The sequence below is a fragment of the Synchiropus splendidus genome, chromosome 2, assembly GCF_027744825.2.
Source record: "Synchiropus splendidus isolate RoL2022-P1 chromosome 2, RoL_Sspl_1.0, whole genome shotgun sequence".
Taxonomy (NCBI): domain Eukaryota; kingdom Metazoa; phylum Chordata; class Actinopteri; order Syngnathiformes; family Callionymidae; genus Synchiropus; species Synchiropus splendidus.
The window spans coordinates 12,158,655-12,180,599 of NC_071335.1; the positions used below are offsets into that span (position 1 = coordinate 12,158,655).

General features: G+C 39.9%; 1 protein-coding gene across 3 annotated transcripts in view; it reads left to right on the forward strand.

Annotated features, from left to right (window-relative positions):
* The window catches only part of LOC128753411 (microtubule-associated serine/threonine-protein kinase 1-like), a 61,718-nt gene that overhangs the window by 19,254 nt on the left and 20,519 nt on the right, over window positions 1–21,945 (forward strand). For all 3 annotated transcript variants that reach the window (XM_053855097.1, XM_053855098.1, XM_053855099.1), the window contains 7 exons: window positions 14,597–14,685; window positions 14,957–15,032; window positions 15,103–15,175; window positions 16,371–16,531; window positions 19,130–19,205; window positions 20,695–20,904; window positions 20,993–21,094. In XM_053855097.1, coding sequence (XP_053711072.1) covers window positions 14,597–14,685; window positions 14,957–15,032; window positions 15,103–15,175; window positions 16,371–16,531; window positions 19,130–19,205; window positions 20,695–20,904; window positions 20,993–21,094 — 787 coding nt within the window. The remainder of the gene's footprint in view (window positions 1–14,596; window positions 14,686–14,956; window positions 15,033–15,102; window positions 15,176–16,370; window positions 16,532–19,129; window positions 19,206–20,694; window positions 20,905–20,992; window positions 21,095–21,945) is intronic.

Below are 21,945 nucleotides of genomic sequence, written 5' to 3' on the forward strand. Positions count from 1 at the left end.
TCTCCGTCGAGTATGAGCGTTCCACTCTTATAGCTGATCCAAAGGAGCAAAACAACAAGCTTCTCCCACTGGTAATGATGCACTTTCCCATTCCAAGTATCGGTGAGTGTTTTGTATTTCAGAGTGTAGGTGACAGTAAATGCTTTCTACCCACTCTGCTGCAACTTCGGTGAGACAGTACAAATGTGTCAGACAATGAGATGAAAGCAGCAGAGCTACAAGAAGACAGAAATGCTGAGGGATTACAGGAAGCACCACAAAAAGAGTCAGTTACCAAATCCCAGGATGATTCGCAGTCATGCATACCGCCTTCCTTCTTCCTTTCTGCTTCATACCTTCCTTGTTTTTATTACAGAAAGTGAAACGCTGTCCATCATTAGCTTGAGTGTGAAAGCTTTTCTATGGTGGTGTTTGAGGACATGAAGGATCTCAAGACACTTCTGTCCTGGCCTTCTTGGTTCACGGTGAAGTTGAACAATCCTTTTTTATCATCAAGTTTCAGACTGAGATATTTCATGAGCACCCAGATGTACTTGACTTCATTGAGTTGTATTTGTGCGAACGTCCTCCACGCTTGGTTGGTCTCTTTAATGAAAAAGCTGTGCACTTAATGATGGAAACCACACATCTGAAAACTAAACTCAGAGCCTCGTCTCTTTCCTTTTTTTTTGGTTGGCGGTAGCGTGACAGCACCATCTGTTTCTGCTGACTGGTCAACGTCAACATGCATGCACCGTCTCATGGGCTTCACTGGTGTGGCTGTAACGTCAACCCGCCAGCCGCAGATGATTGAAGTGTAATGTGTAGCATTAGAATGGCTTCTTTATATCAGAAGTGTGAATTTTTTATGAAACTAGTGGCACAACCTATGAGGGTATATTTGGCATGCATTGCTGTCACAAAGGGGCTAGGGGTGCAATGATTAGTTGACATCAACAATAACGTCGACAACAAAAATTCGTCGACTCTCAAAATCTGTGCGTCGATGCGTCGCGTTGCTGTTAGTGTAAATATCTCCTAACTGAGGTCCGACTGCAACTGGCGACAGTCGCTACGCACCCCAGGTTCTGCATCACCACCTCCGCCTCAGTCACAGTCACGGAGGAGTTTGAGCGGCGACGGGTCGTAGTGTTCAAAAGTGTGGCTTTTGTTTGCGAAGATAATGCGTCTCAAGGATGAGCAAACTCCTTCGACACCACTATGATGACACACACACACTCGAGCTAACAACTAGCATGTCGGTTACCACGGAACTGCTTGTTTTTAATGAAGTCATACACGTCACATCTCAGCTACTGGAGTGATTTTGTTTTTTTTACAGCGATGTAGTGAAGTGTCCTCAGTGTCTCTCCTCCTAACACTGAACACGTTGTTTTAGATTATTATTCACATAGAACCTTTGATGTGGATGTTGATCAGATGTTTTATATGGGATACAAATGTGTATGATTTTAAATTCTTCTCAAGGACCAATAAAGAGCTCAGTTTTAAAGAACTGGGGCTCTCTGTCAACTGTTTTATGCTTCATGCTTCACAGGGTTAATACACGATTCTGTGTCATTATTTTCAACAATTGAAGCAACTTTAGGTTAAACCGAAATTCCAAATGGGTCCAAACAAAGGTAATCGCGATTAAAAAATAATGAATAGATTAGTCGACAACAAAAATATTCATTAGTTGCAGCCCTGCTACCAACAGTCCAACTCTCCTGTGTGTGCTGGTTTCCTCCACAGAAGCTTTGTGGTAGGTCTGAACATATATCATCGGCATGTACTCTGTCATAACAAGTGGGACGGGTGGATATTGAAGGAATCTGAGAGAGTGTGGACACTTTTTTTTTGAAGTTCCGCCGAGAAATTACTGGGCATATTTGGAGGTGTTGAGAAACTCACACTCACAAGCTGCTCTTTCATGAGACCAGGATTGTGGCCAGTCAAGTCAGTTGTGGTGAAGGCACTCTAGCATGCCATTCTCAACCTAGAACGGCAGATGTTTAATACACACGCTTCTTTCTGTCAATTAAATGTTCCTCTTCGAAGCCTGCTGACGTCCATCTGCATGATCCATAATCAGATTAAATAATTTTGATGTGTAATTAGACAAGCGGTGAGTCTACTTATGCTAATGAGGCACTACTCCCAGGATGAGGTGTCTCATTCTTCATGAGGTGATGCTCTGAATCACTCATGATCAATTAAATGAGAGAAGGGATCAAAGTGAGTCATGTGGATATTTAATGGAGCGTCTCGACACGCCATGTTTTGCAATGTTAGACAGCAATTTAACACAAAGTGGAATAAAATGCAGATAAAAGGAAAACAGCGGTGTGGGATGATGCCACGTGCTGAAATATCTTCTTGCTATTTTTCATGTGTAAACTTCCTGCTCGTAGCATCGGCCTGCTGGAGGCTACACTTCGATGCTTACTGACATCAACACCTCACTCTGATGGTGGGATGTAGCAGGTTATCTTTTGCATTTTTGTCAAGTCTGAGTTTTGTGTAGTTTATTAATTTATTACATCAATTTACTTTATCTTTTCAATACAGGATGTATTCAAGGGTCATTTTTGCTATTCAGTTCAGCTATGCGTTTAATTGCTGAAACAGTGTGTTAATGCGCAGGTTTAAAAGAGGAAAAAAATACAATTATGGATTATAAAACACGTTTTTCATTTCTTGGTTTCTAGATGTCTAGTTTTTGCTAACTTTTTAACTGAGCGCTAACAAGCCGGATATTCACCAATGGTGAAGTAGCGTTGCTAGACTTCAGTATGTTGTTGTCAAAGGTTGATATTTTCTTTGCGAACACAAACCAAGGAAGTTTTTTTTTTTTTCTTTAAATTCTGTACCTTTTACTTTGTCAACAACAAGGTGCCAATATTACAACCTAGAAACAACAGTTTACAGGATGTTTGTCAATATGAAGATTGGCCTTATGACATCAGATTAAAGCAGTTTTTTTTAAACTGAGGCAACAAAACCGTATTGTCTCCAGTTTATTCTGACTTGCTGTGCCCCAGTTAATTTTGAATCAAGGGTCATTTGGTAATGGCAGATTCACTAAGGTGTGTTTATGTGAATTTTGCACGGGGGTTGGGAGTGTTGGAGACTTCTCACATCAGAGTTTTTTTATGTTGCTGTGTGGTGAGTTTGAAGAGACAAGCACAAACCAATGCAGTCAGAAGTTTTGGTACTTGAAACGAACTTGATGAACCCAGGACCGATTTTCCTCTATTGTGAGTTATTTATTACAGCTCGAATCCACCTTGGAACTCGATAGGAGCGGATGTTGTGCAACAGGAGACTGAAGAGAAATTGCTTGTTGTTTAAGGGAGCCTTTAAAAAGGTCAACAAGCCATTTATATCGTCAATCAAGTGGATTTCCTACTGTAAACATGCACTTACTTTTAAGATATCCTGAGAGGGAAAAAGGATTAATGCTACCTGACAGGAAGTGGCTGAATGGGTCGATTGTGAATCTGTCGGTAAGGTCTCGTGTCCTTTGTGCCCTGTGAGTCAGCACCCAGGGCGGAAGTTGACACAGTGACACACACTGCTAAAGTGAACATTTATGTTCAGAGATGCTCACATTTTGTTCCAGCTGCTGTTGTAGTCAGTAGTGGACTGTGTTACCTGTCATGTGGTCTGCTGTCTGCTGCTTGACTCTTAACCTTTCCAATGCCTGTTTGTCCGGGGACAAAGGTCAAACTTGTGACCATCCTCATAAGACGTCTATCACAACCAAGGAAACATGAGAGTTCCATGACCTCCCTTTTGAGCTATTTCTTCTCCTTCACAGTACTCAATTGAACATTTATATTGCTGTCATTTATGAGTATTTATTTTAATTAATCAGAATGTATGAATTAATGATTGAATCCAAACTCTTGTGTTGGTTTATCAAATTATTTTTTAAAGAAAATAAGATCATAAGCTGTTGGTCATTTTAATCTGAATTAACTGAAATAAAATTTCATTTAGGTGAAGTGAACGACAACATGAAAGATAATTAGGGATGCACCGAATTGAAAATTTGTGGCCAAAGCCAAATAAAACCAAACCAAATAACAAATATCCAATGTAGTCATGTTTTGTTTTTTTTTTACCATTTTTCCTGAACCGAATAGAGTACATTTACCTATATATTTGTCAAAGAAAGTTCATGGTAGTCTTGTGACCCAGGATTTATATCTGCTTCCTCCCAGCAACCGCTCATTGAAACAGCAGTCGACCGACATGTTGGTGCGGGTCACACGTCAATGATGGACAGGTTTCTAAATGTGGTCATAAACATGCAAGGATCTCGCCGCAATCTGTTGCACTGTCAATACACATGTTTACAAAGATCACTCTAGCCTTATCATAGCCAAAATCGTAATCCTCAAGCAACATGAAGGACTAGAAATGGAGCAAAGAAATGCAGGGTTAGGGGTGGAACTGCCTAAGAAATGGAACACACCAACTTCAAAGCTAAAGCAGTTCACACAAAGACAGTATTAATATATTATTTGAAATGACACCGGAAGCTTCATCCCGTAAAGTGTGTTTTTAAAAGTGGTTTCATGGACGGTGAATTATATCCTAGCTGGTGGCTCTGAAGTTTAGGAGCATTGATGAAAAAAGGCTTTCATTTGACTTTGGAAGAGCCAGTTAAGCTCTGCCTGAGACTGTAGTAGTCAGCAATTAGAGAAGAGTAGAATTTCTTCAGTTCTGTGATGAAGCTCATCTGTTCAGAGCCTGCTTTCTCGGGGCCTTTTGAGTCTCAAGAGCTTTGCTTTTCTGTGTGTAGGCTTTGGATGAAGTTCTGACATTTGCTCGTTCTCCCTGACCACTTTTGACAGCTCATTTCTGCAGCACATGTAGTTGAGGCTGCCAGGAGGCAGTGTCAGATCATCAAGTTTTTCAGGAATCTAGAATGACACGGAAACCTTGACCTGCTTTATGTTGCGGTCCAAAGCCCTGCTGAAGGATATGCTCAGGTTGCATGTGATTGTCGTACCTGTGTTTTATTTTTTATTATAACTTTTCAAGCTAACAAATTCAAGGAAACATGTTTACTCTACGTCACTAGCTGATAACTTATGTTTTGTCGCTGAATCCCTAATAGTATTTGGAAACCAGCATGTGCGCAGAGGCCAACAGATATTTTCTCATCATCTGCATGAGTCATTACCACAGAGTTAACTTCTGACCCCCCGCCTCACACTAACAGCACTATTACAGCTGATGACAGCCCCCTGTGCTGACAGAGATTAGCTATGGCTTCAGTTGTGTGTCTGTGCTGTTTTCCTCTGCTGGTAATCCGAAATGACACCTGCGGATTTCTTTAATTAAATATGCTACTGCCTGTTCTACACTCACAGATTGAACTCAATTTCATCAAACAGGATGCTTCTATTGTGACACAAAAAAGTAGCTCCATGTAGATGAACAAAATTATTAATGGTTTGAAAGCGGCACTATGTTGTCAAAGAATATTTGTTTTCCGCTGACAAGTGAAGAGTGGAATTGCAAAGTGATGTAAAACTGGGTCTCCAGTACACGTGCATTTGTTTACGAGGATGGATCGCGGACAGCCAGTGCCATGAAAATATGTTGTCACGGGTGGCAATATACACCATGCAATCAACAATGCATACTGTACAAAATGAACTCAGAAAGCAGGACTGAAGCGTCATTTTTCATGTTTTTTTTTTTCACGAGAGGCTGAAGTCGATCTCGAAACAAGACAGACTGAGATAATAAAACTATATTTATAATACATGTTTCACAGAGTGCTGTGTTGACTGAACGGGACCTAAACAAGAACATGCAACGATAAAGGGGCAGTTTATCTTGTGTGTGTAAACATTATTACAGTCAGATTATTTAAACCATGAGCACATACATTTTCACTCTCTTCATATGTGCTTTATTTTATTTTCCATTTAGCAGACAGTTGTGATTGAAGATGTTATGGCTGTGTGACAGTGTAACAAAATGGCTCGCTGACATTAGCCTGTTCATTAGCATGACAGCTAATCCGTTTGGCTGGCTGTATGTTTACTATACAGTGGTACCTCGGTTCTCGACCACAATCCGGTCCAGAAGATACTAAATAGGCTTTTGTAGGAGTGAATGTAGAGTGTCTGCTGCAGGTGCGCTGTTCCTCTATGTGTGTGGCCGCTGCATGTGGGAGGGGTTGCCGAGTGAGTGACGTCTCTCCAGAAGTGAAGAGGTGCCCGGTGCGTGTCCAGCTCTGAATGTGCGCTTCTGTGCAGTTTGGCTGTGACAAAGTCATAAACCAAGTAACGCTCTGTCCCAGACTCGCCTCATCTCTGTCCCAGCTCCAGCCCACAACAGGACATCAAACCCTGGAGTGAGCGCTCCAGCCTCGGAGGTGTGGAGAGTGAACACCTCCCCTGTGACACTACCACGCTCCAGTGCAGAGACAGGAAAGGTTTTACACCTCAATATGAAGAAAAAACAGTCAGTAAATGTAGCTAACGGGACACGTCTGCATACAGAGGCTGCGTTATACACAATAACAAAGCACGTCGTGAGTCAGCTGATCGGTCCACGCACATTATGTTTTTTCTGGCTTTTTTCGGGGACGTTCGAGTTCTGGATTTTTGTTTGAAATCGGAAGCAAAAAAATCTCGAAATTTTAGTTTGAACTCCGATTTGTTCGAATTCCGGGACGTTCGAAAACCGAGGTACCACTGTAACTTGTAAATACAATAAAATGCCTAGCAGACATGGACACGTTTGTTAGCATTTGGAAAATACCTTCCCTGCGTTTAACAACACAAAAAGGTTCAGCAGTGCAGACAATAAGTGACTTTCAGCATTTGAGCCCTTTTAGTGGTAATAAAATGATTAGATTGGATGTACAGTTAGTCCTATATTGTACTGAGTCTTGCACAGTTGGTTTCTCGTTTTCACTCCCTGAATCTTTGCCATACGCTGCGATTCGTGAAACCAGTTGTACAATATATAAAAAAACACTATGTCAAAATCTAACGTAGTGCTGCTTTAACACAACGTAGCATGCTAATGATAGCATTTACTCTTACAACTGTGTGTCTAATAATCCATAAAACATTTAGTTCTTGAGAAAACTCAGAACCCACATGATATTCTTAAAGGAATCAGAAAATGATTTTATTAACGGTGTGAAAAACACAAGGTCATTGTATATACAACAGTCATGACTAGCAGTCATTCAATAATGTTATCGCCTGGATTTCTAGTATTCAATTTATTGCTGAAATTCACAACTTTTCCTGACAGTTGATTTAGTGTTTTTTGTTATTTATTTCTCCGACAGCAGACGTAATCCTGGTTGTCATTCAAACTCAATTAATCACATAATTGCAGTAAACAGTAAAGACCAACCAAAGCATGAATGCAAAGTAAAGTATGTTATGACTTTGATGTCTACTTGCCCGTCTGAGACAAACGAAGCCATGAATCCTCCCCAGCCAGCTTCAGCTCTGCCACATGTGTGGTTATTACTGTGGCATTCATCTGAAGCATCACCTTGTGCTACCAACGGAAAAGGGCTGATGGGTTTGTGCCGCCAGCTGAGCGAGGTCTTATTTCAGGATGTGCAGGCTAATGATTGTCTTTTATTTGTTGAACATAAGTGGTGTGTTTCTCTGTGTTCACTGGGATGGAAACATAAAGAAGAACGGTAGGAGATGTCACTGTTTGCTCTCCCTCCATCTACGGCTAAGTGTGTTGCTATGGTTACCCTCATTACCAAACAGTGTACGGACTGTTTTGTCATTGAAACTTGATAAGAGTTCAATTTATTACCAGAAGCATAACCCAGCTGGATTTGGTTTGGGAAGGGAAAAGACAAATAGTCATGCTGTACTACTCAAAATTCATGTATGCGGAGACAAAAGACACAGTGAATCCCAATATCACCATCTGCCTGAAAACAAAGGAGGAGGCAGATGATTCAGGAGGAGACTGTTAGGCTGTAAACTGACAATGTGTCTGCCGGTAACCAGGAAAGACGAGGAAGTGTCAGATTTATGATTCCCAGATGGAAATGTGCTGCATACAAACTCTTCCTGACCCATTTCCACACACACACACACACACACTCAATTTAACGAGATTAAGGCAGGAACGGCTCAGGTTCTGTGGTCATAACCGTGACATTGTGATTTAAGACACATTTACACACACAGCCATGCATTCCCACCGCTCAGCTCTGCATTCCCTGAAAAGTGGACAAGCCATTACACACATGTGGAGCTGCAGCTTCACTGTGGTAGGTAATATTGACACGACAGATTTTGGGGGAAGCGAAGGAGCATGTAGTGTTGTAGTCGAGACTAACCCAAGTCAAGGCCAAGGCTAAAGAGGAGGGCAAGACCAAGACTGGGACCGAGCCCAGACCAAACTGAGTACAGAACAAACTAGTCGTTTGCCTCGATGAAAGCGTTTCATTTTTATATATATATATTTTGAAGAAAAAAAAAACCCCAACTGTTTCTTTCCTGTTTAAATTAAAATGTATTAGAATTGAGTGACATTTGTGTGGTATTTCATCACAATTAGTCCACAGCAACTCAGCGATTAGTTTGGAATTTTAATAATTTGATGGCACACATTTCTGTATTTTCATATTTCCAAATATATTTATTGACACCCTTATTGCCATTTATATTTGTTCATTCTTTTATAGTTACACATTGTAAAGCACAAGGTCTGTGGGACTTTTAAATGCTATTGTTATGCATACTGTGTACAATTTTTTCCCCCTGTTTCCATGTAATAACTAAGAATAGTTCATTCAGTTCCTTAGTTCCATACTTGATTTAGTTCAGTCTATTGTTTTTAACAACACTTATATAAGTATGTATATATATATAAGTGTTGTATATATAGTATATATATTATGTATGTCACTACTGTGCTTCTCTACTGATGAAATCGCACCAAACATAACCCGAATAGGATATTGTCTCTCTGATTGTTATCCGTCTTCATGCAGCATTATATGGAGCCATACTTGAACACATCAAATCCTGCCGACGCTCTCTTCATTTCTGATTCATGTCAGTTGTTACTCCTTGAAGTGGATTACCAACTTGAATTAAAATCTAAACCAGCCATCTTCTGACAAAGTTTCTTTATCGAAGGAATGGTCAGTGACATTTATTTGGTTTCTCCTTTCATGTTCTGCAGGTTTATTCCTCCGCAGTGGAACCTTAATCATGTGCCTGCTTGAAGTCAGTTTTAGTGTGGTCCACAAAATAGTGGCTAGATGTCTGAGAGCAGAGCGACTTTCATGTTTAACCTTTTTATTGTGCAAATGCTTGGAGCAGCATTCAAGTCAGATAACCATCTTAAAAATCCGATTTGCTGCACCAGACTTCTGGCTTTTGGCGGAAGATTGGATTGCTCCGAACTCGATGGCTTTGAATCTGGTTCTGCTTTTCATGGACTGTGTTAATGCTACCATAAAAGGACTGCTTCACGTTTGCATTAAACAAACTCTGCTGCATGTCAGACTAGAGGATCCATTTAATTCTGCCTTTTTTTGTGTTACATTCTCTTGCTTCGCTGCCCTCCCTCAGACTCGCTTCATTTCTCTGCCTCCTTCCCAGCTGGTTATCGAGTGATTATTAATATTGAGTCCACTATGAGTCTTGTTCTCACTGGAGCTTGAACTCTAGTTGCTCTCTGTTTCCTTTACACACTTTAAAATTAAAAATTAACAGTCAGTTAAAGTAGTAAGCAACTATTAAAATTGCATATTTTCCACTGTTGTTTCTGTGAGCAGAAACTCCAGCAATCTAGCAATGTTGTTCTGAATACTCGCTTGTCATAAAATAAGGCATCGGGACTTATTTGGATTTTTGAAAGTGTTTAACCTTCAGTCTCAACCTGGACGAGAAGTTTACAATTTGAAGGGAAAATGAAATACACATCTGAAAGTGCAGTCAGGACTTTTATCTCATGATTCCTTGTGCCAAACTTAGTCATGGAGAGAGACAAAATAAAAAATGCAGTTAAATGTTTTGCGTTTGCTGGCCATAGTTATTCAAAATACAAATTTGATTCCAATTGTTTTCACATAGACTGTTTTCACATAGACCATTGCATTTGGAGTCTAGTACAGTAGAAGCTGTTGGGGTGCTGTTTATCTTGAGGAATACATGTAATAGACATATAAAAACATATTTTAAAAATATGTCGCATGTTAAGGCTGGGACGTTATGCCTCTGCCGCAAAGATACAGAGGATGCCTTTCAATTTATATTGCTATTCTATCACTGGCGCCGATGATAGTGTTGAATATTATGACTTTATTTTTTCTGTTTCTGAAAGCAAAAGTTGAATCACACATATATATATAAATAACAAGAGTGATAGCTCTAGCTGAAGCAATGGACACCTGGGTTTCCCACTGAAAATCGTTTAGGAAGTAGGTGAAGGTGGTGACCCTATTTGTGTATTTATTTAAGAATTACTGCCTTGTTGTAAATACTCAAAACAATTTATATGCACTAACAAGGAGCCAGAACATCTATCAGTAAAAATTTGGGGCTAAATTGTTTCACATCACAGACTTATGCTCTGTATGCGCTGTCACCACAGAATATACAGTATACAGAATATGCTGGATTAAACAGGAACCAATTAATTTCACGGCAGTTCATCACATCAGTACTAATACAAGTACAGTGTTTACAAACTCATACCTGCGTTCTTGGTATACGTGTGGCTCAGGTTCTTGTTTGATTGAGGTTTGGAAATAAAGGCTGCGACACCTTCAAGAGCATGAGATTGGCTTGTTTGGTGTTCACCGTGAAGCAGATATGACCAGGCTTTTAGCGAGGATTTTGACTATCCATTGACAGTGCGTATAAGCTCCTGTTTTTTGCCTGAAAACAAACATGTAGCCAGTAAAATGATTTCAGTAAAAGAGAGACGCAGTATGATAATATTAAGATATGGGCACGATAAACACACAGAAATTTAGGGCATCCTGCTGAAAAAAACAGGATGTCTAATCGCTCATGTTTTTCAGTTTAGGGCATCCACGGGAAACCCAGATGCCGTTCTAGCCTAGATATGATGTCACTGCAGCCCTTTTAAAATTGGAAAATAATAAATAATAAATCATATAGGGAGGAGAAATATTGACTTATATTAATTTGTCATGTATATGTATGTGAATGGACTTCTTTTTTTCCCTCCCCTACCATGGAATACTACTACTAATCTGAAGGGCAGTTGGCATTGTATTGCAAAGATAGTGGTGTGTTGTACTCCTGGTTTATCTTAGTATATTGTCTTTCCCACTAAGAACTTGTATAAGACCCAGAAGCTTCAGTGTCTTGGAGAGAAATGGACAAAACGGGAAGCAGATTTTTAGATCTACACTTCAGATGTGTGGAAGTGGATTTCTTGATGATTCACTATCGCCTCTAAAGAGGCAGCCAGTTGATAAGGATGTGTTGATAAGGGGGTGAGGAAAGGAAGCACTTGACTGGAGGATGTGAGAGAGGAGTCAACAGGGCAGGATAGATATTTAGGGGGCTCAACGCTTCGTCCTATATTGGAAGGCGCTTTCATGATGGAGATACATTTTTTTTTACTGATTGATACGTCAGCCGTTGGTCACTCTGGTCGATCGTCTGTGAGCTGCTCGACTGTCTCCGCACTGGAGTGTATGAGAACGTTTCACGTAGCAGCAGATGAAGAGGAAAATATAGGAGAAACAGTTTCAGCTAGTTGGAGGGAAGGAGAGTCAAGATTCACAGAGGGATTTTCTACTTTACTTCCTAATGAAGCGCTGGCAGGGTGTGTGTTGATGAATGATGAATCAGGAGCTAAGAATACACCCGGCTCTACTGAATGTACGCTCTAGTGAATCAGCCCTTGATTGAAAGAGCAGGAATGACAACGAGGGTGTCATCGACTGAAGGTTGAAAGTGAGTGAGAATGAATCTACTGCTGTTGAGCCTGAGCGTAAATAACTGGCTACAGTGTGTGACACCAAGAGAATATCAGATGAGAACACGGCTCCCATCTTCACAGAGATGTGGTTACAAGGGTGTTTAGCAAGGTTCTGCATCCAGAGTTAATGGACTGTCCTTAAATATTTTAAAACGCTCTTCTGCCAGGCTCAATAGACTCACAAAGATGGTGCCCACATAGGTGGTCTGCCTCTGATGAATCCTTCCAGTAGGTTCATGTCTCATTATTCTAGAAACCAGTGCTGTGTAAAGAGACAGCAAAATAGAGGGAGGATACAAACGTCTTCAGATCAGAACACAAAGCGCGTTTTCGGTGTCTGTCGATGCCCCCGTTTTACCTCCGTCTGCAGTCAAAAAGATTCCCATTTTCCATGCAAAGACGTATTTTGAAAGGCACAAGAAACAACTTGCAAAATAAATAAGAGGTTATTCACTGGAAAGGACAAGGCTTGTTTAAGAGGGATTGGAATGCTTCATTTTGAAGGTTTTAAGGCATTTAACAGAAGTTTAGTTCAGTATTTTCAGTGTTTATTTTCATGGAAACAATAAGGGAATCCGTTTTTTTGTTGTGACTTTAAAGGGTTAGAAGATTTTTGAAACTTTTCTATGATGCTACAATTTCAAATGAATGTTTCATAAAAACTGACAGTTAATCGACAGTTAGTTATTATGCTGGTTTTAAAGGGTTTATAATCCTGGTGTGTTTGGTTCGGTCTAAAGATTTTGCCACTTAATGAGACTTGTGTGTTGTTAGGTTTTCCTTGGTTTAAGTCTAGTGCCACACTGGAAACCTCTGAACAGTCTGGTACAAGAACTTCTCAAAAGATGTTGTGCATTACTAATGTCAGGACTGCAGGTAGGCCTTTTATGGCAGCTTGCTAGATGGCGCTGCGCCAGCATCCACCCTGCCCACACTGCTTCATACCTTATTGAAGAATCCACATTATATATATCCCAAATAATAGTAAGTAATATCCGGAAAAACAATTTGCAGACCTGTAGCACGTGGATGAAAAAAAATCCAGACCATCAATGAAGTCATGCAAAAGGTTCCGAGTGTCCTCACATAATACTGAAGACTCAATATTTTTATTTCTCATAAGCTGAAATAGTAAAACCCGACTGTGTTTCTGAGTTGAGGGGTGCGAGTCAGAGCTTTGAGTGAGGAGATCCAAGCCTTTCAGCCAAGAACAGAAGAAGGCAAATTTTCCCTGGTGCTCTTCTCATTCACCAGCTGTTGTGCAAAAATAATTAAAATGCCTTTTATCTCTTCAGTTGTGCAACAGCACATCCACCCTTCACTGCCAGAGAAAAATGAAATCCTTATGGCTCATTACTTTCGGCTCAACATTAGGGGCAGATACCGCGCTGCGTGACTTGGCTTCATTTTCTCGCAGGTGTTTGGACGAATCAATCACAGCACAAAGTATCATAGTTTGTCTGTAACTAATGAGATGACCACATCTGGTGTTTGTTAAGTTGCTCGGCAAGTGATGTCTTTGAATGCGAAAATGCTCTTTCTATTTCAAATCCATGCTTTTCTTTGTTTATCTCGTCCTCAGGAAGAGCTGACAGTTGCATGAACGTGGGGCGATGTCTATGTTATAGTCAGCACAGCCTCAAGGATATGTCTGAGATCTATGGCATGTCAACTTTCATATTTGTCCAGACATCGAAATTGGACTATCATGTGTCTGTTGTTATTGAGATCCTGTCCTGCATTTCTCTCTGGTCTGACTCATATATATATGTTGGACTTCAGTTGTACATGATGTGGAAGAGCCTCATGGTGAAATTGCTCTGTTTATTAAGGACAGCTATAGGTCCACCATAGGACACATATGGGCAAACAACTGTGACACACACCTCGGAACATCACTGGAGGAAAATGTCACATGAGTGTCACACTGGCAACAATAAGACAGTTTGGAATACAAGCCAATATTTCAGTGAAGCAAAAAACATAGCAGCTACTGTTGTTCAGTAGCAAAGATATTGAGAAAATGTGTGGGTAATTACATGGTAACATGCTAAATGAAGGCATAGAATAAAGAGCAAGTCACAGTGTATTCATAGTAATGTGATATCTTATTTTGCTCATAAGATGAAATATGATAATACAGGAAAATGAATTTACATTCAGGCCCACTGTTGAAATTAGTATTGATCAAAGTATAAAAAATTTATGAGCCTCAGATGGATCTGTCTGCACTATCCCTGCGTGGCAGGAAACAAGGTAGACAATGGTTGTAGAAGTCCACATCTTCAGATCGTATTTGGCTCACAGTGGATTGTGTGATCATAGAATTTTATGTTGCAGCGGTCCTTATTAAATTTCCTGGGAGGTTCAGTCAAGGTCTATTGTGATTTTATCTTCCTCATTCCAGTCATATTGTGATGTCATGGACAACAGAACACCGTGGTCACATGGGAATACAGTCCGGAAGTGTTATTTAATCTCTGTCCACCTGTGATTTCAATCAGATATACAAACACACAACCAATCGCTTTGCTTTCTTCACCTCATCGATGATTTATCGATCAAGCTAGACGCCACAGAAACATCTTTAAAAGAAAAGTAATGTATGTTTGTTGTTGTGTTGCAGTTGCAGAACTAGTAACAGGAAAAGTCTCATCCTGACCAGCACATCACCGACGCTGCCACGACCCCACTCCCCACTGCCTGGACACATAGGTTGGATACTAGATACCTTTAACAGAACATTCAGTCCATGTCTCTTCTTATCATGATTCTTCATTTACTTAGTTAACTTTAGAAATAAATAATTGTATATTTATTTTTATTTAATTTTTTCACACCTCCAATTAATACGCTTTAAGATGGTGAAGCGTACTGCCATTTTTCATTGTTTAATGTGTTGTACTTCTATGTTACTGTGTTAATGATGATCCAAATGGGTTGATATATCTTTCCAAAAACAATCGGTTCTTGTGTCTTTTTCTAGGAAATAGCCCATTGGACAGTCCACGCAACTTCTCGCCGAGCGGCCCCGCCCACTTTTCCTTCGCCTCCTCAAGAAGGTTTGAATTCATTTACTCAGTCATATTTAAAAAGTTCCTGAAGACGTTGATCTGTTTTCTGTTTTGCCAGACCTGATGGCCGTAGATGGTCCTTGGCCTCTTTGCCCTCCTCAGGATATGGCACCAATACTCCAAGCTCTACGGTAAGAGAGGAAGTCCAATTGTCGTTAAGGGTTTTATCAACAATAAATATTTCATATTTAGAGCACTAAACTAAAAGCAAATAGACCCCTGGTGGCCGAAAAAATAGATTATATTCTGACGTCAGTTAAAATCAGATCACATGAACAGACCTTAAGTTTAAATCCCAATTCAATTTAAATCAATTAAAGTATTGACGGCTATGTCCCTAGAACATAATTTACTTCTGTGGAAGACCAGTGACCTTGGTTTCTCCTCTTTCTGAATGAGGTTAGGTTTTGTGAAGAACAAAAAACCTGATTCTACTGAGCCATGAATCCCCATCATCGAAGAGCGACTCTTGTTCGCTTCACTCTAAAGTGATTACACGGCTCAGTCCCATCTCAACACACACACACGTACAGTACACACTTTGCACAGTGCACAAGTGTATCACATGTTCCACAGGACTGAAAATATCAAATTAGTTGGTAAGATATTATCAAGTAGATTCTTCAGATTCTTATTAAAGCCACTGTAATGGAATCTTAGTTCCTTGCCTTTAAGCTATTACCAGGTTATTTACACTGAGATGTGGATTAGCGAAACAAGGACAGGAGCAGTCTGTAAGGAAAAAACACTGTTGGATTTCCCTTTTCCAGATTTTAGATAGATTTTCGGTTGAAAGACAGAAAAGACTAAATGTACTCCTGAGAGGTACAGATTCAGTCAATGTATAGGTTACCGTAGAAGATGGTGGAAGCCTCTTGGAAGGAGAATCTGTGTCAGCATGAAAGTGGGAGCTTTCATCTGGGACTCCCAGCAGCGTTTTCCATATCTGAGCTGGATCTGTCTGTCTTTTGACTGCAACATCATCGTTTTTTTGCCTCCTGTTCTTGCACTCTTTGTGGCCAACATCAACACCAGTAATCCTGGAGAATATGTGTTCTTTTAAAGCTCCCATTGATCCAGACTTCTCCTTCACAGAAGGGGAAACTCACTGTCAGCGGAGAGCCAGCAGAGCTGCTCTTATGCTCCGCAGGCATCCAATATTTTTATTAATGATCGTATCTAGCATTTTTTTTCCACGTTAGATGTACTCCCTTTTGTTTAACCCAGTTTCTCTCACACTGTGATTCTTATCTGTCGCCTTCCTTCTGTATCTATAACTACCTTAACAACAGCTTTACACAGGTCTCTGTGTCTGATCCCCTGCAGTCATCCAGCTCATCTCAGGAGCGCTTGCACCAGCTTCCCTTCCAGCCCACCATGGATGAGTTACACTTCTTGTCCAAACACTTTGGCAGCACAGAGAGCATCACAGACGACGATGGTGGGCGGCGCTCACCACATGTTCGACCTCGCTCTCGTAGTCTCAGGTATGTCAAGGTTGACAACAATGTTGTCAATGTTTTGATGTATCGCTTCTTATTAAACTTAGATACCACTATGGAATTAAATGTTTTCTTTTCTTGTAAATGGAATTTTAGCACATACATTTCAATCAACTGTCAGAAAATGATGTCCAATTTATTCCACTACTGAGGCAGGACTATGCTGACAGGCTTCTAAAAATAGAGGTCTAGACCTCGCTCTCCGCAAAAACCTTCTTCAGCTCAATATGAGAAAAATTGAGGCGTGATCTCTGGGTCTATCGGCAAGATTTTCCCAAGTCGAACATGTGTCTGGCTGGCATCCTAGCTCTCCTGAGCTATCTGCTTCTCTCAATGCGGGGGAGCAGTGGTTTTGGTCTGAGCCAAATGAATGAGCAAGATTTTCAACACAGCTTTAAGAGTGAGACCAGACACCCGGCCTCTTGTTTATGATGTCTTGAAGTGTACTACCTCAAGGCTTGTGACCACTGGTGAGAGTAGCCTCATAGGTTACACGTAAACCTGGTGTGTCTTCATTATGACTGTGAGATATCCACATCAATGAACACACAGCACCGACCTTTCTACCTCTCCACACCAGACGTGGGCAAAGTGCTGTTCTGAGGCCACATGCTTTGCCAGTATTTATGTGGCCCTCATGAAACTGTTGATTTAGAAATAATTTCCCTTTTTCATTAGCCAGTATAATGTCTTGTGCATCACTAAGAACTTCCATTTTCTTTTTTTCCGTTATTTTCTCAAACATTCACTGCATGAATTGCTTCATATTAGTTTGGCAAATAATGACTTTTCTCATGAATTGACCTTTTTGTGAAAATGTATTGCTTAGAATACAATGCATAGTACCATATAATCATATAACCAATTTTATAACATGTGATCTCACTTTTGAAAGTCCGTATTGTGAAAAGTGATTTTTTTTTTATTGTGAAAGTCCCCTTTTATGTATGAAATAAAAAAAAAAGTAAACCATAAACAGATTTTTTTTGTTTATGTTCCATCGATTTGTCACAAAGCATAGTGACATTCTGCAGTGACCTTTCTCTTTTAGCTACTTTGGACTGAGTGTTTTATGTGGACTGACTGGAGCCAGCTGTTGCTATTCTATAAAGATTTAATTCCAATGAATGATAATACCTAGGCTCTCAATGCTTCTTCTCGATACTGGCATTAACTCACTGAGGAGCTGCAGCTACTCTATTTGCAGAGCTCTCAGGAGTTCAACCACACCTATTAGCCCTCCCCTCTGGAAGCAACATGCCCTGGCTACACAGCAAGCCACCACAAATCAGTATTCATATTAATCTCCATGGCAGACGTTGGCCTAGATAACATCCTGTCCTCAGGCGTGAGTATAGAAAATCAGCTTATTGTGCACCTTGACATGTCTGATTAGAGCATTCATATCACATCACACATGGAAGGAAACTGTAATGAGATTGTACACAACAGCAATGTGCTCTCCTGAACTAGAATTAACTGGGTGTTACTGATCTCTTGACCTGTGGGGCTTAAGAAAGCAATGCATGGTGTCAGGCCATGAATTCTGATTTAGTCAATGTGCACCATTGGTCCTACTGCAGGGCCTTCTGTTGTCTTGTCATGAAACATCAAGGCAGACAATAGCATGCTGCATGTTGTTGACGTGCACGCCAACTCACAGGCAGAAGACAGACGAGCCGATCTGTTCTACTGTAAATGTTAAGTCCTTTTGTTTACTGCGTTTGACAACATATCAAACTCAAACATACCATTGATGCACTAACATTAAGATGCACTCAGATTTTTTTTTCATCCACCCAAATTCAGAGAGTTTATATGATGATAACTGTCATCTATGATCTATCTGTCATTGTCAAGCTCAAGTCACAGGTAGTAGGCCTGCAACAACTAGTCGACTGTAGTCGACTATAATCGACGATTAAATTTGTCAACTAGCCGTGATGTCATCAGTTTCTTAGCACAATCCGCCCTGATCGGAGAAATGCGACCCAAAATGTTAGAACATCAAAGGACACATACCGTACCTTTCACACCACATTTAAAAATTTAAAAACACACCACTCAAGTAAAAATTGTTAATTAAACCAATATTTATTGTTTGTTTACCTGACTAAACTTTACTAACAGTGGAAACATCCTATAGAGGATCATATGTTATTATTTACAAGTGGGAGTTAATGGGGAAAATAAGACACATCAAGCCATACATGAAGATAAACTAAAGTAATGGATGGACAACAAAGTATGTGTTTGTACCACTTTTATTTCAATGTGTTACATAAAAAGTCTTCATCATGAACTGCAAAAATTGTCAACGTTGCATCACCGACTTGAAAACAGACACACTGACCTCATCAGGGCTGAATGCAGCCTCCAGTCCCCATGTTCTGACGCTTTGTCCATTAAAGGACCAAAGTGAATATTAGATCAGATTTGTGTTGCTCATAGAAAGAAATTCTGCTAATCCTCAGCTCGAACTGTGAAGATTGATTTTCTTTCAGGGCTTCATTGTTTCATTTTCTCCATCAGGGCTTTTTTTTTTTTGTAACATGGCTGCTTTGTGTGTTTGTCTCTCGGCAGCCCGGGGCGCTCACCGTCCTGCTACGACAATGAAATAGTGATGATGAACCATGTCTACAAGGATCGCTTCCCCAAGGTCAGCTCCGCTCTAACAAACACTGCAGCGTGCAAACAAACGCATGTGATGAATCCAGTTTGCATCTGATTAAATAAGGAATTAGTAGAATGTAAGTTAGGATTTTGTGGTGCTTTGGCTAGAGAAAGATATGTGTTAATAGTAACTCTTTTGTGCAAGTGTTGTATTGACACTAGTTGAAAATCATCAATATTTTTATGCAGTCTAATAAAGTGTCCCCCCTGGTGTTACAGTATCTGTGTTCCACAATCGGCTTCATTCTTCATTTGTTTGCTGTTATTTTTGCTCTTAGGATTGTGCTCTCCTTTCCAGGTTATATATATATATATATATATTAGTGCTGGTTTTTATTAGGGGGCGTTACATAAATAAACCAATTGATAACTGTCGTTTTTGTTTTTGAGCATTTTTTTAAATCCTATTTTGGTTTTTGCTCTTATGTTTCTGTTCACTGTTGTTTTTGCCTTGATATTTGTATAGCTAGCTTCACATTTTGGTGTTGGATCGTGTGTCATCTCTGACAATACTCTGCCTTGATGTATTCCACTGTGTCACAGTTTTGAATCTTGCCGTTAGGGATGCCTCATTAATAAACCGTTTTTGAAGTCTCTAACATCAAACCAATACTAATATCACTAATATAACAAATGTAATACAAACAATCAGTCAGAAGCCATGATTAAGCACGTCTGTTCCAAGCTTAATCTTCATTAAAGCAGTGTTTTACTTACGTCACATCTTTTTTAAATCATTTTTACATGTCCTTTAAAAGGCATCATGTCTCTACATTGAACCTCGCAATGCCCTAAAAATGCCACAAAATGATTTTTGTTTCAGCTCTTGATCCAGGCAAAAAGTTCTTTGCTATAAATAGCCAAGGAGACAAAATCAATGGCTCTTTGCCACATTGTCAACAAGGCTGTAATATTTGTTCTGAGCCACTCTGAAGTTGCAACTAGCAGAGGGATGTTTGTGAAGTGGTGTGAAAACGGCGCCATGACGTGCTAGATGTTTCAACACGTGTGACTCCTGGATAAGAATAGTACAACTGCCGCTGTGACACGTGTCAGTGATTTTCTTCAGGGCCAAGGTTTTTTTGTCCTTGCTAAACAGCAGTATTAGTGAAATTGGATTGTTAAAGGATCTCAAGGATGGATTCAACCCTTTTATTCCTACTGTTTTATCATGGTCATCTGGATTTATTTAGATTTTATAGCTGTAAAATTGTAGCCATAGAGTATCATCATGCAGAAGGCCTTGTAGCTCTTCCAGTCATTTGAAATGTGTGTTCTGTCGTCCCAGTTTCTTCAGGAATGAGGGTGACACCTTATTGTACATCATAATGTCAAGGAAAGCGTTAATGTGTCTCATACCTGATACCTTTTAAAGTAATTAAATATAACTGAATTTAGTGATTGTAAACTGTCGTGACCTGTGTTTATTTATTCTCAGTTTCATTGCATTAATAAAGTGGTTTCCGCTCTTTAAGGCTACTGCTCAGATGGAGGAGAGACTGTCTGAGGTCATTCAAAACTACTCTCCGGAGAATGTTCTACCTCTTGCCGATGGGGTCCTCAGCTTCATCCATCACCAAGTGGCAGAGATGTCCAGAGACTGCCTGACCAAATCACGCGAGGGTCTGATCACCGGCGTGTACTTCTGTGAACTTCAGGAGAATCTGGAGAGGCTGTTGAATGATGTGAGGGGAAGCATTTTTTTTTCTCTTTACTCTCAAGAGCAAACAAGAAAACAATGCTGCTGACACTACGTGTCTTTATCACCTGCAGGCCTATGAGCGCTCTGAGAGTCCTGAGCTCACCTTCATCACTGAGCTAGTCAAGAAACTCTTCATTATCATCTCACGACCAGCCAGGCTGCTGGAATGTCTGGTGAGTCGGACCGTCTAGTGTGCACTGATTTCACCGTGTCCTGGACTGCAAGACGTTTTCGTAATTTTTTATTTTGATCTCGCCATCCTGACTTTTTAACATGTACTGTAGTCCACGGGTGGGCAGTGACATTTCCGAAGGGGCTTCATTACTTACTGTGACTGTTGCAAGGCAGAAAGGCTGGTGAAAACTTTTAACTTACAAAACTGTCATAAAACAAGGAGAAAATTTGGAAAATGTCTAATTATGCACTTACTTAAATATGTTTTTCATTTATGATATAAAGGCACTTTATAACAGAGGATTTTTGTTAATGTTCTTTATTAATTTATTGCAAGGGATAAACAATACTGGCATTACTCATAAAGAATATGTGTTTTAATTTAACATATGACTGTTAATAGCTGTGGGGGAAGATAAACATTAGGTAACACTTTAGACTGGGGAACACATATCAATAAAGTAATTACTTGTTTATTTATGGTTAATACTTGGTAAATATGGTGTTATTTAGAGTGAACTTCCGCTATTCCAGGGTAAAATCTAGTTTGTCTCAATAAGAGACTAATCAGTATGCTGTGAATACACAGATGAAAAAGTAGTTTATTTAGTGTAATAAATGTCCGCGAAAACACAAAATGGTAAAAAAATAAGATGAGACCCTGATATTTCTTTTTTTTTTAAATTCAGATACGAATGAACGTAAATACAGGCAGGCTGCACTTTGCCCGAGTCTGATTTTCTCTCTGATTTATAGCTTCATCTGTTGAAAAATTGAAAAGGAAGTGATTATTGAAAGTAATATTAATTAAAGCAGAGCAGGCGACGTGAGATAGGAGGAAGATGTGTGA